This window comes from Somniosus microcephalus, chromosome 26, assembly GCF_052327205.1.
Source record: "Somniosus microcephalus isolate GS21.2 chromosome 26, FLI_Smic_1.0, whole genome shotgun sequence".
NCBI lineage: Eukaryota > Metazoa > Chordata > Chondrichthyes > Squaliformes > Somniosidae > Somniosus > Somniosus microcephalus.
In genome coordinates this window covers 2,212,880-2,226,868 of record NC_141012.1, presented here as the reverse complement: position 1 = coordinate 2,226,868, position 13,989 = coordinate 2,212,880, and the positions used below count along the sequence as shown (strand labels likewise).

At 50.3% G+C, this 13,989-nt stretch overlaps 1 protein-coding gene across 3 annotated transcripts in view; it reads right to left on the bottom strand.

Moving 5' to 3' along the window:
- usp2a (ubiquitin specific peptidase 2a) overlaps positions 1–13,989 on the bottom strand; it is a 100,654-nt gene that overhangs the window by 12,615 nt on the left and 74,050 nt on the right. For all 3 annotated transcript variants that reach the window (XM_085967655.1, XM_085967654.1, XM_085967653.1), the window contains 5 exons: positions 4,434–4,484; positions 2,766–2,889; positions 1,216–1,327; positions 903–1,013; positions 34–98 (listed from right to left, as the gene is read on the bottom strand). In XM_085967655.1, coding sequence (XP_085823781.1) covers positions 34–98; positions 903–1,013; positions 1,216–1,327; positions 2,766–2,889; positions 4,434–4,484 — 463 coding nt within the window. The remainder of the gene's footprint in view (positions 1–33; positions 99–902; positions 1,014–1,215; positions 1,328–2,765; positions 2,890–4,433; positions 4,485–13,989) is intronic.

The following is a 13,989-nucleotide window of genomic DNA, read 5'->3' as shown; positions in this document are numbered from 1 at the left end:
ATGCATGTGTAAGCCTGAATGTGCTGCACTCACCTACAATCCGACTGTCTTCTCTCTCCAGGTATTTCTTCCACATTCTTCTCCCCTTTTCATCATCACTAGAGGGGAGAGGAAAGTTTAAACCGAGTGCCCACATCAGACACCAACATCTTTCAATATAGAACAAGCGGAGAGTATTTTTATAATAAAATACTACCTATTAGATTTTCCTAAATTTTTTATTAATTAGAAAAACTTCCCAATGCTGAATTTGAAAACAGTTGTGTGCGTGTTAGCTATGATGTCGGGGGGAACGAGGAGCAGAGGTACATCGTACTCCTCCCTCCCAGCTGAATGAAAAATACAATCAGCAGTTTAATCACCCCAGTGGTTGACTCAAGAAAGTTGCTGGAAGATGATTGGGAGCAGGTTGGCTAAATTGGGAAGGTAAAATGGAAAGAGTTACTAGGAAGTTATCTTTGCGAGGGGCAGGGATGAAATAGAGAAGACAATTTATCAGAACTCACTACCACAGGGAGTGGTTGAGGCGAATAGTAGAGATGCATTTAAGGGGAAGCTCGATAAGCACATGACGGAGAAAGGAATAGAAGGATATGCTGATGGGGTGAGATGAAGAGGGTGGGAGGAGGCTCGTGTGGAGCATAAACACCGGCACGGACCAGTTGGGCTGAATGGCCTGTTTCTGTGCTGTAAATTCTACGAAACTAGAATCTTAGGGGAATAAAAGACCGCGTGTCTCCCTAGGGTTAAAGTGAAGTGGTAAGATTGTGAACTGGATCTTGCACGGAATGGAACTAAACCACTCGGCTCAAACCAAACCACTTGAAGTAATCTGCGAGCAGGCGGCTTCAACAGGATTAACTGAACGGCACAGATCGCACGGACAGACTGCCGACACTTACCGCAGGTGATCGAGGTCCTCCGCCACGGCCTTGGACCGCACCGACACTCTGTTCACTTCATTGTGTAGCCCATCCAGCAGGAAACGGAGAAACTCCTGGGCGTCCTGTTGACTGAGTGAGCAAAAATATTTCAATACAAGGTCGGGTGAGGAAGAACGGACGAACGTGCATTTATATTGTGCCTTTCACCACCACCCAGGACTCGGAGGAGCTTCAACACAAGGGAGCGAGACTCAGGGCCGCCTCCTGGTGGCAGGAACGGTGTGGACAGGTTTCAGCCCTGACTATTATATACCTTTTGGCCATTACTTACTTGTAGCCCACGAATCGCGGGGCATATTTCTGGATTTGTGTTTTGAACTCGGAGGGACTGATGGGATCGTTGCTGGAGGATGTCCACAGCGCCTGCAGTAACTTTGCGAATTCTGCAGGAGAGAACAGAGGGCTATGAGCTTTCGTGGGATTTGCCAGCACAGGTCGAGGAGTACTTGCAAATTATTGTAAGTGTTATTATAGAACCATTAAGCACAGGAGGTGGTCATTCGGCCCATCATGCCTGTGCCAGCTCTTTGGAAGAGCTCGCCAATTAATCCCACTCCCCTGCTCGTTCCCCGTAGCCCTGCAAAATTTCTCCCAATCAAGTATGGATCCAATTCCCTTTTGAAAGTTATTATTGAATCTGCTCTTTCAGGCAGCGCATTCCAGATCACAACAACTCGCCCCGTAAAAAAAATCTCATCTCCCCTCTGGTTCTTTTTCCAATCACCTTCAATCTGTGTCCTCTGGTTACTGACCCTCCTGCCACTGGAAACAGTTTCTCTTCATTTGTCTATCAAAACTCCTCCTAAATTTGAATACCTGCACTAAATCTTGTCATTAATCTTTTCTGCTCCAAGAACAATCCCAGTTATTTTTGAAAGACTAAAAAGGGAAGCAATAAAACAGAACAAAGTCCCAGTCCGATAACCAGAGGGAGGGAGGCCGTTTGGACAGTGATTCGCGAATTGTGCATTTCCTGGGGCGTTACGCAACTCAGCAACGGGCAGAAGGATTCTGGTCTGAACAACTGAGAATTTAAAGGAATATAAATAGACCAAGGTCCCACAAAGCAATAGGAGCCCAGAATATTAATTATTAAATTACCACTAAATTTCCCTCCTGTTCCATTTACTTCCTCCAGTTGCCAGAGGCTGTCTCTCAGTGTGAAGGTCAGTAACGGATGGATGCCCAACCCTTCACCCCCCTCGCACTCACCCTCTCCCCCAGCCCCTCCCTCACTCCCCCAGCCGCTCCCTCACTCCCCCAGCCGCTCCCTCACTCCCCCAGCCCCTCCCTCACTCCCCCAGCTCCAAAATGTTTCTGCGCCGTAACTTGCTGGAAGTGCGAGCTCAGCGCAGCGCGGCGAGGGCAACAGGGCATCTGGGATCTCGGAATTTCATGAAACTCACGGGGAGGTCCAGGACGAGCTGCAGTTTTCGTGAGGCTAACGGCAGAGCGGCGCAAATCGTCCAGAAACTTGTGGCGATTCGCAATTCACGGGAAATCTCTTCCTCGTCACAAGTTGCTGAACGATTTACACATTAATAACGGCGGGCACCATTAAACTCAGCGCTATTGTGGCAGCAAATTCTGGCCCAATATGTTTTAAGAGGTGCCCATGGTGATGCGGAACGGTTGGCGGTATTCCAGATGGTGCAAGCGTGGGGACCGTATTCGAGAAACACAAGAGGCCAGGCGCAGAACTGTGACTCATTTTGCTCCACTTTGAAGCAATTGTGGGACGGCTGGTTTCAGAGGCAGAGATTGAGCGGCTTCCCTGCAGCCCTCGGCCAACACTCGGGCATGTTTACCAGGAGCACTTACCCTCCATGAGTGCGGTGCTGGTGCGGCTCCGGTTGTTGAGCTCGCGCCGGTAAGTGTTCTGGATGCAATAATCTCGCAGCTCCCGGGTGTTGCTCAGACACTGCAGAATGGAGTTCATGAAACACTGCAGTTAAAAAAAAGGACACGGAGAAAAGGAACGTTAATGACTATGCGATGAAAGGGAGGCGAGGGGAGCAGGTGGAATTCACGCTGAGATTGGCAGGATGGAGTGAATCGAGACCAGCGCTAACACCTAGCACAGACTGGGAGCTCTGGGCTATTCTACATGGGATAAGCTGCACCTCTCTCGGGCAGTGCCATGGTGCCACGGGCAGCTTTCGCACTCCGGGGAGAGACTAGCAGTCGTCACCTGTTCATCTCTTAAAACCAAGCAAACAAACATCAGACTGGCTCCTTCAGGCAGTCGCAGCGTTTATGCTCTGCAGTTATTGAGTGGTGCAATCCCCCATTTAAGGAGATGGAACAGGAAAATAAAACTACTGCAACAGAGTCCAGGGACATGTCCATTTCACACACTCTATCCTCCTGTTTCCCATCACCCATATCTCATTCCCTCTGAGTGAAATCTCAGGTTCGAACATCACTCCAGACTGTCCCGGCGAGTGGAGACCAGAGCTCCGGCTCGGAATTCCGGGTTGATATCCAGCGGGATACTCAGGTAGGGTGTAGGTGCCCTTAAAACCCTTGAAGGAGTTAAAGCACCGAGCGAGATGCACCGGCCCCTGATCTACTTTCCTTCACTCCGCCCTCTGCCTTCCTCCACCCTGTAGCTTGCCTGCCCCTGAGGATTTGCTTTTAAGAGCCTTGTTTAAACACAGCTCGGATTAACAGACCTCACACCTCAGCTCGTTTATAAAACAGAGATGCAAAGACAGGTGTCTCGGATACAGGTGTTTGCAAATCCCGAGCCACCATTCCCACAACACAGCAACATCCAGCAGCTGTTTAACCAACACACACGCTGTTTTGGGTTTGATTCACGAGCTACCTTGCACTTTCACTGTTCCCCGCTGAGTCTCCTTGTCCAATCGGTGACACTGCTGTGTAAATACCAGACCCACACATCATCTTCCAACACAGCGAGCTCCACCCCACTGCATTACAACCGGATTCACAACCCCTAAACTCACCAGCTGGTAAATCCATTCCCCAGTGTCACCTTACAGACCCAGAAATCCCAGCTTTCCATCCTTGCTCCCAGCTGGGGGACAGTGACTGTTACAATAACCTTCAGTGCCCAGGGCGATGGGAGGGGAGAGGAATCACCCAGGGCTCCTGCTCCTGCTCACTCCAGTGACTGGATTTGGGGTCAGAACTAGATTAGACTGAGATGTGATGCCCCCCACAGTGAAATAGCCAATCACCACGGACTGTCTAGTCTCACATACGGCTATTGGGGAAAGGAAAGGTGGTCGGCCATAGCCCATGGACCTGCCCGACCCCTCCTGATCTCGCCGATACCATCTGACCCCTCCCGACCCCGGCTGATCCCGCCCGGCCCCGGCTAACATGGCCCGACCCCGTTGGAAACGATGCTCCTTTAAACCAAACAAAAAAACTACAAAACACATTCTTAAATAAATGCCAGTTCCTGGGGATTATCCACAAATCAAGTTAATCCGTTTTCTACTGAAAAATAAAACTCACGGTGTTGCCCAGATTCCGAAGCCCCACAAGCCCCTGGCTGGTTTTAGAATTCTGAAAAACAAAAAATAGGAAAAAGGATTAAATTGGAATTTTTAAATGTTCTGAGAAATAATAGTCTCCCAGATGGAGTCCGTTCGGGCTTTGAGTTATTTGGAAATGATAAACACAAGCGGGTGGAACAAACACTTTAATCACAGTCAGAGTAAACATTAACAACGCCACTAATCCCAGGACTCAATGTTCTCAGCTCCGAGCACAAAACAAAAGAAACTCCAATTAAACATGTCCCAACACGGAGACTCATTAACCCGACAAGTGCTGAACATCTGAGATCCCCCCCCCCGACCTGAGCTTTACTCTCCATTTCTAACGAAGGTGCAGACATGCACAGGGTACAGGTCACCGCGGGCACCAACATCACCAGGGTACGGGTCACCACGAGCGCCGACTCTCCCCGGGGTACGGGTCACCACGAGCGCCGACTCTCCCCGGGGTACGGGTCACCACGAGCGCCGACTCTCCCCGGGGTACGGGTCACCACGAGCGCCGACTCTCCCCGGGGTACGGGTCACCACGAGCGCCGACTCTCCCCGGGGTACGGGTCACCACGAGCGCCGACTCTCCCCGGGGTACGGGTCACCACGAGCGCCGACTCTCCCCGGGGTACGGGTCACCACGAGCGCCGACTCTCCCCGGGGTACGGGTCACCACGAGCGCCGACTCTCCCCGGGGTACGGGTCACCACGAGCGCCGACTCTCCCCGGGGTACGGGTCACCACGAGCGCCGACTCTCCCCGGGGTACGGGTCACCACGAGCGCCGACTCTCCCCGGGGTACGGGTCACCACGAGCGCCGACTCTCCCCGGGGTACGGGTCACCACGAGCGCCGACTCTCCCCGGGGTACGGGTCACCACGAGCGCCGACTCTCCCCGGGGTACGGGTCACCACGAGCGCCGACTCTCCCCGGGGTACGGGTCACCACGAGCGCCGACTCTCCCCGGGGTACGGGTCACCACGAGCGCCGACTCTCCCCGGGGTACGGGTCCCCAGGGGCGCCGACTCTCCCCGGGGTACGGGTCCCCAGGGGCGCCGACTCTCTCCGGGGTACGGGTCCCCAGGGGCGCCGACTCTCCCCGGGGTACGGGTCCCCAGGGGTGATGACTCTCCCCGGGGTACGGGTCCCTACGGGCGCTGACTCTCTCCGGGGTACAGGTCATCACGAGCGCCGACTCTCCCCGGGGTACGGGTCCCCATGGGTGATGACTCTCCCCGGGGTACGGGTCTCCACAAGCGATGACTTTCCCCGGAGTACAGGTCCCCAGGGGCGCCGACTCTCCCCGGGGTACGGATTCCCAGGAGCGCCGACTCTCCCGGGGGTATGGCTCCCCGGGGTGCGGCGCTCCCTCAGTACTGCCCTGGAGTGTCAGCCTAGATTTTGTGCTCAAGTCTCTGGAGTGGGGTTCAAACCCACGGCCTTCTGACTGGGGGTTGAGTGACTATTTTCCTATCAGCAGAGGTCAATCCCAACAGAACCCATTTACTGGAAGTGACACACATGCGTTTCGAGCATGAGTGCAGAATGCAGTCCTGTACCACTCACGTCGATTGACTGGGACCGATCGTTACTGGGACTCCGAGCTGCTGCTTCTCCACGTTTATCATAACCGAGTTTTAATTTTTGAACTTCAGAGGGAGGTACAGCCTGTAATTCAGGGAATCGGGATCGTTGGCCCAAGCACTAAAGATCGAGCAAGCATTGAAATTCCTCTTGAATTTGCCCCAAGATCGAGGCTGATTATCTCTGCTCCTGTTCCCTTTAAATCCATCTTATGACTTTCAGTGCTGGCATTTTATTGAAAGATCACTGTTCCCTCAACACTCCCCTACCCTGGAAATACTAATCCTTCTCTGTAACCTGCGGAGTAAACTGCCCCCCACTCGGGAAAACAAGTGCTGGAAAATGCCAGGCTCCAAGGGAGATATTTTCAGTCTGCAACACTGACCCCTACGCCTGGGGTTCCTGCCCCAATGGCACCTCACCCGGTGGCCATTCTTTAGACAGCAAGTGTCAACATGCTGTTCGACCACAGGGGCATCACAGCTAAGCCTAACCCCCTCACACACACACACACACTGCAGCAAGAGCCACTGCATGGAGATCAGGAGCAGGGGCCTGGCTGATATATTCTCCCTTCCTAACCTGAGGTGCTGAGGCTAACGGCAATAGAGGACAGTGCACACTAGGCTACTCCTGTAGTACAAACACAATGAATAAACCAACGAGAGGCCTTGTATCTAGTGGGAGAATTTTGATTTCATAATTTCTGTAAAGAGGGGAATCACTGAACCGCTCCAGTGAACTCTTTCTCTCTCTCTCCCCGTCTCTGCCCCAAGATGAATCATTTTGTGGAACGTCCAGAGTTTCAAGGCCTCACCAATGAAATAAATTTGGAGCGTGTTCCTGGAGGCCCTGCCCAGTACGCATGGGCTGTTTGAAAGTGACCTGTTGTGATTCCATTCGCCTTTCACACAATCTCTTTAATTGCAGCTAACTTGCTGTCACACCCCGATCTCTCGGTGCATTGAGAAACTGCTTTATATGGTGCGGGAGCCAACAACAGGTTACAACAGCGCTGCGGAGTTCATTGCCCTGGCAGGAGGCTTTGTGGGAGTCGACTCAAGCTCTTTACATCAAAGGGTCCTTTATTACTAAAAATACTGGGTTGATCTTCAAGCCAGGGGGGTAGAACACAAGGTCTCAGAGAGCACTGTGGCTCAGAGGGTAGCACTCACCTCCGAGTCAGAGGATTGTAGGTTCAAGTCCCACTCCAGAGACTTGAATCCAAAATCTAGGCTGACACCGAGGGAGCGCCGCACTGTCAGAGGGGCAGTACTGAGGGAGCGCCGCACGGTCGGAGGGGCAGTACTGAGGGAGCGCCGCACGGTCGGAGGGGCAGTACTGAGGGAGCGCTGCACGGTCGGAGAGGCCATCTGTACCAGGACTATCCCTCTTCTACCAATGTGTCTACAGCCTTGTTACTGCCCTTCATATTTTTACCAACATAGAAGGGAAAGGGAACTATCGTAAAAGCCCCACCCTCAGAGACAGTTAATTTTATTATTCCTGGTTTTGAGACATTTCTGTAATTACACGATGACTCAACAGGTCCGTGCCGGTGTTTATGCTCGAATCGAGCCTCCTCCCACCCCATCAGCGTATCCTTCTATTCCTTTCTCCCTCGTCTACTTAGGGATACGGAATTGGCTAAGTGACAGGAAACAGAGAGTAGTGGTGAACGGTTGTTTTTCGGACTGGAGGAAGGTATACAGTGGTGTTCCCCAGGGGTCAGTTCTAGGACCACTGCTTTTCTTGATATATATTATTGACTGGACGTGGGTGTACAGGGCACAAATTCAAAATTTGCAGATGACACAAAACTTGGAAATATAGTGAACAGTGAGGAGGAGAATGATAGACTTCAGGAAAAGAGACAGGCTGGTGAAATGGGCGGACACGTGGCAGATGAAATTTAACGCAGAAAAGTGTGATGTGATACATTTTGGTAGGAAGAACGAGGAGAGGCAATATAAACTAAAGGGTACAATTCTAAAGAGAGTGCATGAACAGAGAGATCTGGGGGTATGTGTGCACAAATCATTGAAGGTGGCAGAGCAGGTTGAGAAAGTGGTTAAAAAGCATACGGGATCCTGGGCTTCATGAATAGAAGCATAGAGTACAAAAGCAAGTTATGATGAACCTTTATAAAACAGTGGTTCGGCCTCATCTGGAGTATTGTGTCCAATTCTGGACACCGCACTTTAGGAAGGATGTGAAGGCCTTAGAGAGGGTGCAGAAAAAATTTACGAGAATTTACCAGGGATGAGGGACTTCAGTTACGTGGATAAACTGGAGAAACTGGGGTTGTTCTCCTTAGAGCAGAGAAGTGTGAGAGGAGATTTGATAGAGGTGTTCAAAATCATGAGAGGTCCAGACAGAGTAGATAAACTGTTCCCATTGGCAGAAGGAATGAGAACCAGAGGACAACAACAACTTGTATTTATATAGCGCCTTTAATGTAGTAAAACGTCCCGAGGCGCTTCACAGGAGTATTATAAAACAAAATGTGACACCGAGCCACGTAAGGAGATATTAGGACAGGTGACCAAAAGCTTGATCAAAGAGGTAGGTTTTAAGGAGCGTCTTAAAGGAGGAGAGAGGGATAGAGAGGCGGAGAGGTTTAGGCAGGGAATTCCAGAGCTTAGGGCCCAGGCAACAGAAGGCAGCCACCAATGGTTGAGCAATTACAATCAGCGATGCTTAATCAAGAAGAGAATTCGTATCTTGAGGGCTGGGGTCTGGATAAAGGCACGGAGTCTGTTGACCCGACACGTGCAGTCAGACTAAATCAGATTCTTATTCTCGAGGAGCTGTTCCTTGCTCTATTCCCCACAGCTAGTGCAGCAAGAGGCGATCAGATAACCAGGCCAAGGAGAACAGAAATAGCTGCTGAGATAATCTGACGAATGCAGCTCTGCTGAGAATAGCAGCACAGCCTCGATCCTTTTGCTAAGATGATAGACGGCTGCAATGACGTCTCTGAGCCTCTGACGTTATAACATTTTCATTAACCGGCTGTTCCTCTGCCTCCAGTTGCAATCAGCTACGTCGGTCATCCCCCCAGCGAGTGTGATACATGTTTGTAGAGATTTGCTTTCACAGATTGCCTAGAACTAGCAGTTTACTCTCAGTTTTAAACACAGGGGGGGCAATTTTAACTTGAATCCCCCAGGCGTAATACAGGTGATAGTGATTCGGCCGTCCGATTTATACGCCCACCCCCCACCCCCCACCCTCAATTTACAATCCGCCCACAAGCGGTCGGGTCGCTATCACCCGTTTTTCGCCAGTGATGAAAGTTAAAATTCCCCCGACCATTTTCTCACTTTACCTCTTTTCAAAGAAGACCTCCAGAAATCACTGCGTAAATGTCAGGGTCCCGCTGCCCCAAGCCCCCAACCCCGAATCGGCGGTGTCGATTCATCGCCACTGCTCTCGTCAGACTGAATCCCAATCCCGGCCGTGTCACTGGGGCTCGGCTTCGGGGGAGAGAGAGAGAGGGGGGGGCAGAGAGAGAGAGAGAGAGAGAGAGAGGGGGGGAGAGAGAGAGAGAGAGGCAGAAAGAGAGAGAGAGAGGGGGCAGAGAGAGAGAGGCAGAGAGAGAGGGGCAGAGAGAGAGGGGCAGAGAGAGAGAGAGAGAGAGGGGCAGAGAGAGAGAGAGAGAGAGAGGGGGGCAGAGAGAGAGAGAGAGAGGGGCAGAGAGAGAGAGAGGGGCAGAGAGAGAGAGAGAGAGGGGCAGAGAGAGAGAGAGAGAGGGGCAGAGAGAGAGAGAGAGGGGCAGAAAGAGAGAGAGAGAGAGAGGGGGGCAGAGAGAGAGAGAGAGAGAGAGAGGGGGGCAGAGAGAGAGAGAGAGGGGGGCAGAGAGAGAGAGGGGGGCAGAGAGAGAGAGAGAGAGAGAGAGAGGGGGGCAGAGAGAGAGAGAGAGGGGGAGAGAGAGAGAGAGAGAGGCAGAAAGAGAGAGAGAGAGGGGGCAGAGAGAGAGAGGCAGAGAGAGAGAGAGAGAGGGGGGCAGAGAGAGAGAGAGGGGGGCAGAGAGAGAGAGAGAGGGGGGCAGAGAGAGAGAGAGAGAGGGGCAGAGAGAGAGAGAGAGGGGCAGAGAGAGAGAGAGGGGCAGAAAGAGAGAGAGAGAGAGAGAGAGAGAGGGACGACCTGGTTCTGCTGTCTCCCACAGAACAGGGATTACAGCAACAACTAGACCTACTCGACAAATACTGCCAAAATTGGGCTCTAACAGTAAATCTAAAGAAAACCAACATCATGATTTTTCAAAAAAGGCCCAGATGTCAGGAAAACAAATACCAGTTTACCCTCAGTGATATCACTATAGGACACACTATGAGCTACACCTACCTTGGTCTAACTATTACAGCATCAGGGAGCTTCAGCATAGCAGTGAATGCACTAAAAGAAAAAGCCCGAAGAGCCCTATATGCAATAAAAAGAAAATTCTACAACATCCAAATCCCAATCAAAATCTGGCTCAAAATATTTGACAGCATAATCCTGCCCATTGCACTGTACGGTAGTGAAGTATGGGGCCCGCTAAATCACCAAAGCTACACTAAATGGGAAAAACATACAATAGAAGCCCTACATGCAGAATTCTGCCGAAGCATCCTTCGCACCCAAAGGAAAACGCCAACAAATGCATGCAGAGCCGAACTAGGCAGATACCCACTGATAATAAACATCCAAAAACGAGCACTAAACTTCCTAAATCACCTCAAATCTAGCTCCCCAGACACCCTTCATTTCAAAGCCTTTCAGACCCAAGAGCTAAACCCAGAAAAGAGTCCCCTGAGTCAGCTGCTACGGAAACTAAGTACTCAGCCGGACCCTGACCAGCCCCAGACCAACACAGCCGCCCAAACACCAATCCGAGTGAACCAAATCATTAAAAATGCAAAGAAACCTACCTGGAACATTGGAACAAAGTAACCGAAAGCCAAAGCAGATTAGAATGTTACCGGGCCCTAAAAAGAGAATATAAACTGGCAGACTACCTCACGACCATCAGAGACACAAAACAGAGACAGACCCTCACCAGGTACAGACTAAGCGACCACCAACTGGAAATTGAAAAAGGCAGATACAAGAAATCCTGGCAGCCTAGAGAGAATAGAATATGCGATCAATGTCTGGCTGGCGAGGTTGAAACAGAAATGCATTTCCTCCTAAAATGCGAAAAATTCAACACATCAAGAAACATATTATTCAACAAGCTAAGCCAAACAACCCCAGATTTCAAGGAATTGGATGATCTGTCAAAATTGAGATTAGTCCTAGGAGAAGGAGACAGACCATACCTTGGGGCCAAATATGTAACAACATGTCACAACCTGAGGACTGTTTAAAATTAAGACTGTTTAAAATTAATATTGAACGTACCAAATGAAGTACAAAGACTGTTTAAAATTAATATTGTTTAAAAGTAATATTGTATGTACCCAACAAATGTCAAATCGATTGACACCTACAGAATGTTGGAAAACTGTACCTTTTTGCTATGTAAGCTTTGGCAATATGGTTCTCTGTAAACTTTCATGCCAATAAAGCATTTTAATTGGAATTGGAATTGGAATTGGAGAGGGGCAGAGAGAGAGAGAGAGAGAGAGAGGGGGGCAGAGAGAGAGAGAGAGAGAGGGGCAGAGAGAGAGGGGCAGAGAGAGAGAGAGAGGGGCAGAGAGAGAGGCAGAAAGAGAGAGAGAGAGAGAGAGGGGGCAGAGAGAGAGAGAGAGGGGCAGAGAGAGAGAGAGGGGCAGAGAGAGAGAGAGAGAGAGGGGCAGAGAGAGAGAGAGAGAGGGGCAGAAAGAGAGAGAGAGGGGCAGAAAGAGAGAGAGAGAGGGGGGCAGAGAGAGAGAGAGAGAGGGGCAGAGAGAGAGAGAGGGGCAGAGAGAGAGAGAGAGAGAGAGGGGCAGAGGGGCAGAGAGAGAGGCAGAGAGAGAGGCAGAAAGAGAGAGAGAGAGAGAGAGGGGGCAGAGAGAGAGAGAGAGGGGGCAGAGAGAGAGAGAGAGGGGCAGAGAGAGAGAGAGAGGGGCAGAGAGAGAGAGAGAGGGGCAGAAAGAGAGAGAGAGAGGGGCAGAAAGAGAGAGAGAGAGGGGGCAGAGAGAGAGAGAGAGAGAGAGAGGGGCAGAGAGAGAGAGAGAGAGAGAGAGGGGCAGAGAGAGAGAGAGGGGCAGAGAGAGAGAGAGAGAGAGGGGCAGCTATGCGGACGACCTGGTTCTGCTGTCTCCCACAGAACAGGGATTACAGCAACAACTAGACCTACTCGACAAATACTGCCAAAATTGGGCTCGAACAGTAAATCTAAAGAAAACCAACATCATGATTTTTCAAAAAAGGCCCAGATGTCAGGAAAACAAATACCAATTTACCCTCAGTGATACCGCTATAGGACACACTATGAGCTACACCTACCTTGGTCTAACTATTACAGCATCAGGGAGCTTCAGCATAGCAGTGAATGCACTAAAAGAAAAAGCCGAAGAGCCCTATATGCAATAAAAAGAAAATTCTACAACATCCAAATCCCAATCAAAATCTGGCTCAAAATATTTGACAGCATAATCCTGCCCATTGCACTGTACGGTAGTGAAGTATGGGGCCCGCTAAATCACCAAAGCTACACTAAATGGGAAAAACACACAATAGAAGCCCTACATGCAGAATTCTGCCGAAGCATCCTTCGCACCCAAAGAAAAACGCCAACAAATGCATGCAGAGCCGAACTAGGCAGATACCCACTGATAATAAACATCCAAAAACGAGCACTAAACTTCCTAAATCACCTCAAATCTAGCTCCCCAGACACCCTTCATTTCAAAGCCTTTCAGACCCAAGAGCTAAACCCAGAAAAGAGTCCCCTGAGTCAGCTGCTACTGAAACTAAGTACTCAGCCGGACCCTGACCAGCCCCAGACCAACACAGCCGTCCAAACACCAATCCGAGTGAACCAAATCATTAAACAATGCAAAGAAACTACCTGGAACATTGGAACAAAATAACCGAAAGCCAAAGCAGATTAGAATGTTACCGGGCCCTAAAAGAGATTATAAACTGGCAGACTACCTCACGACCATCAGAGACACAAAACAGAGACAGACCCTCACCAGGTACAGACTAAGCGACCACCAACTGGAAATTGAAAAAGGCAGATACAAGAAATCCTGGCAGCCTAGAGAGAATAGAATATGCGATCAATGTCTGGCCGGCGAGGTTGAAACAGAAATGCATTTCCTCCTAAAATGCGAAAAATTCAACACATCAAGAAACATATTATTCAACAAGCTAAGCCAAACAACCCAGATTTCAAGGAATTGGATGACCTGTCAAAATTGAGATTAGTCCTGGGAGAAGGAGACAGACCATACCTTGGGGCCAAATATGTAACAACATGTCACAACCTGAGGACTGTTTAAAAGTAAGACTGTTTAAAATTAATATTGTTTAAAAGTAATATTGTATGTACCCAACAAATGTCAAATCGATTGACACCTACAGAATGTTGGAAAACTGTACCTTTTTGCTATGTAAGCTTTGGCAATATGGTTCTCTGTAAACTTTCATGCCAATAAAGCATTTGAATTGAATTGAATTGAATTGAATTGAATTGAGAGAGAGAGAGAGAGGGGCAGAGAGAGAGAGAGAGAGGGGCAGAAAGAGAGAGAGAGAGAGAGAGAGAGAGAGAGGGGCAGAGAGGGGGGCAGAGAGAGAGAGAGAGGGGGGCAGAGAGAGAGAGAGAGGGGGGCAGAGAGAGAGAGAGAGAGAGAGAGGGGGGCAGAGAGAGAGAGAGAGGGGGGCAGAGAGAGAGGGGGGCAGAGAGAGAGGGGGGCAGAGAGAGAGAGAGAGAGAGTCAGCTGCTACTGAAACTAAGTACTCAGCCGGACCCTGACCAGCCCCAGACCAACACTGCCGTCCAAACACCAATCCGAGTGAAC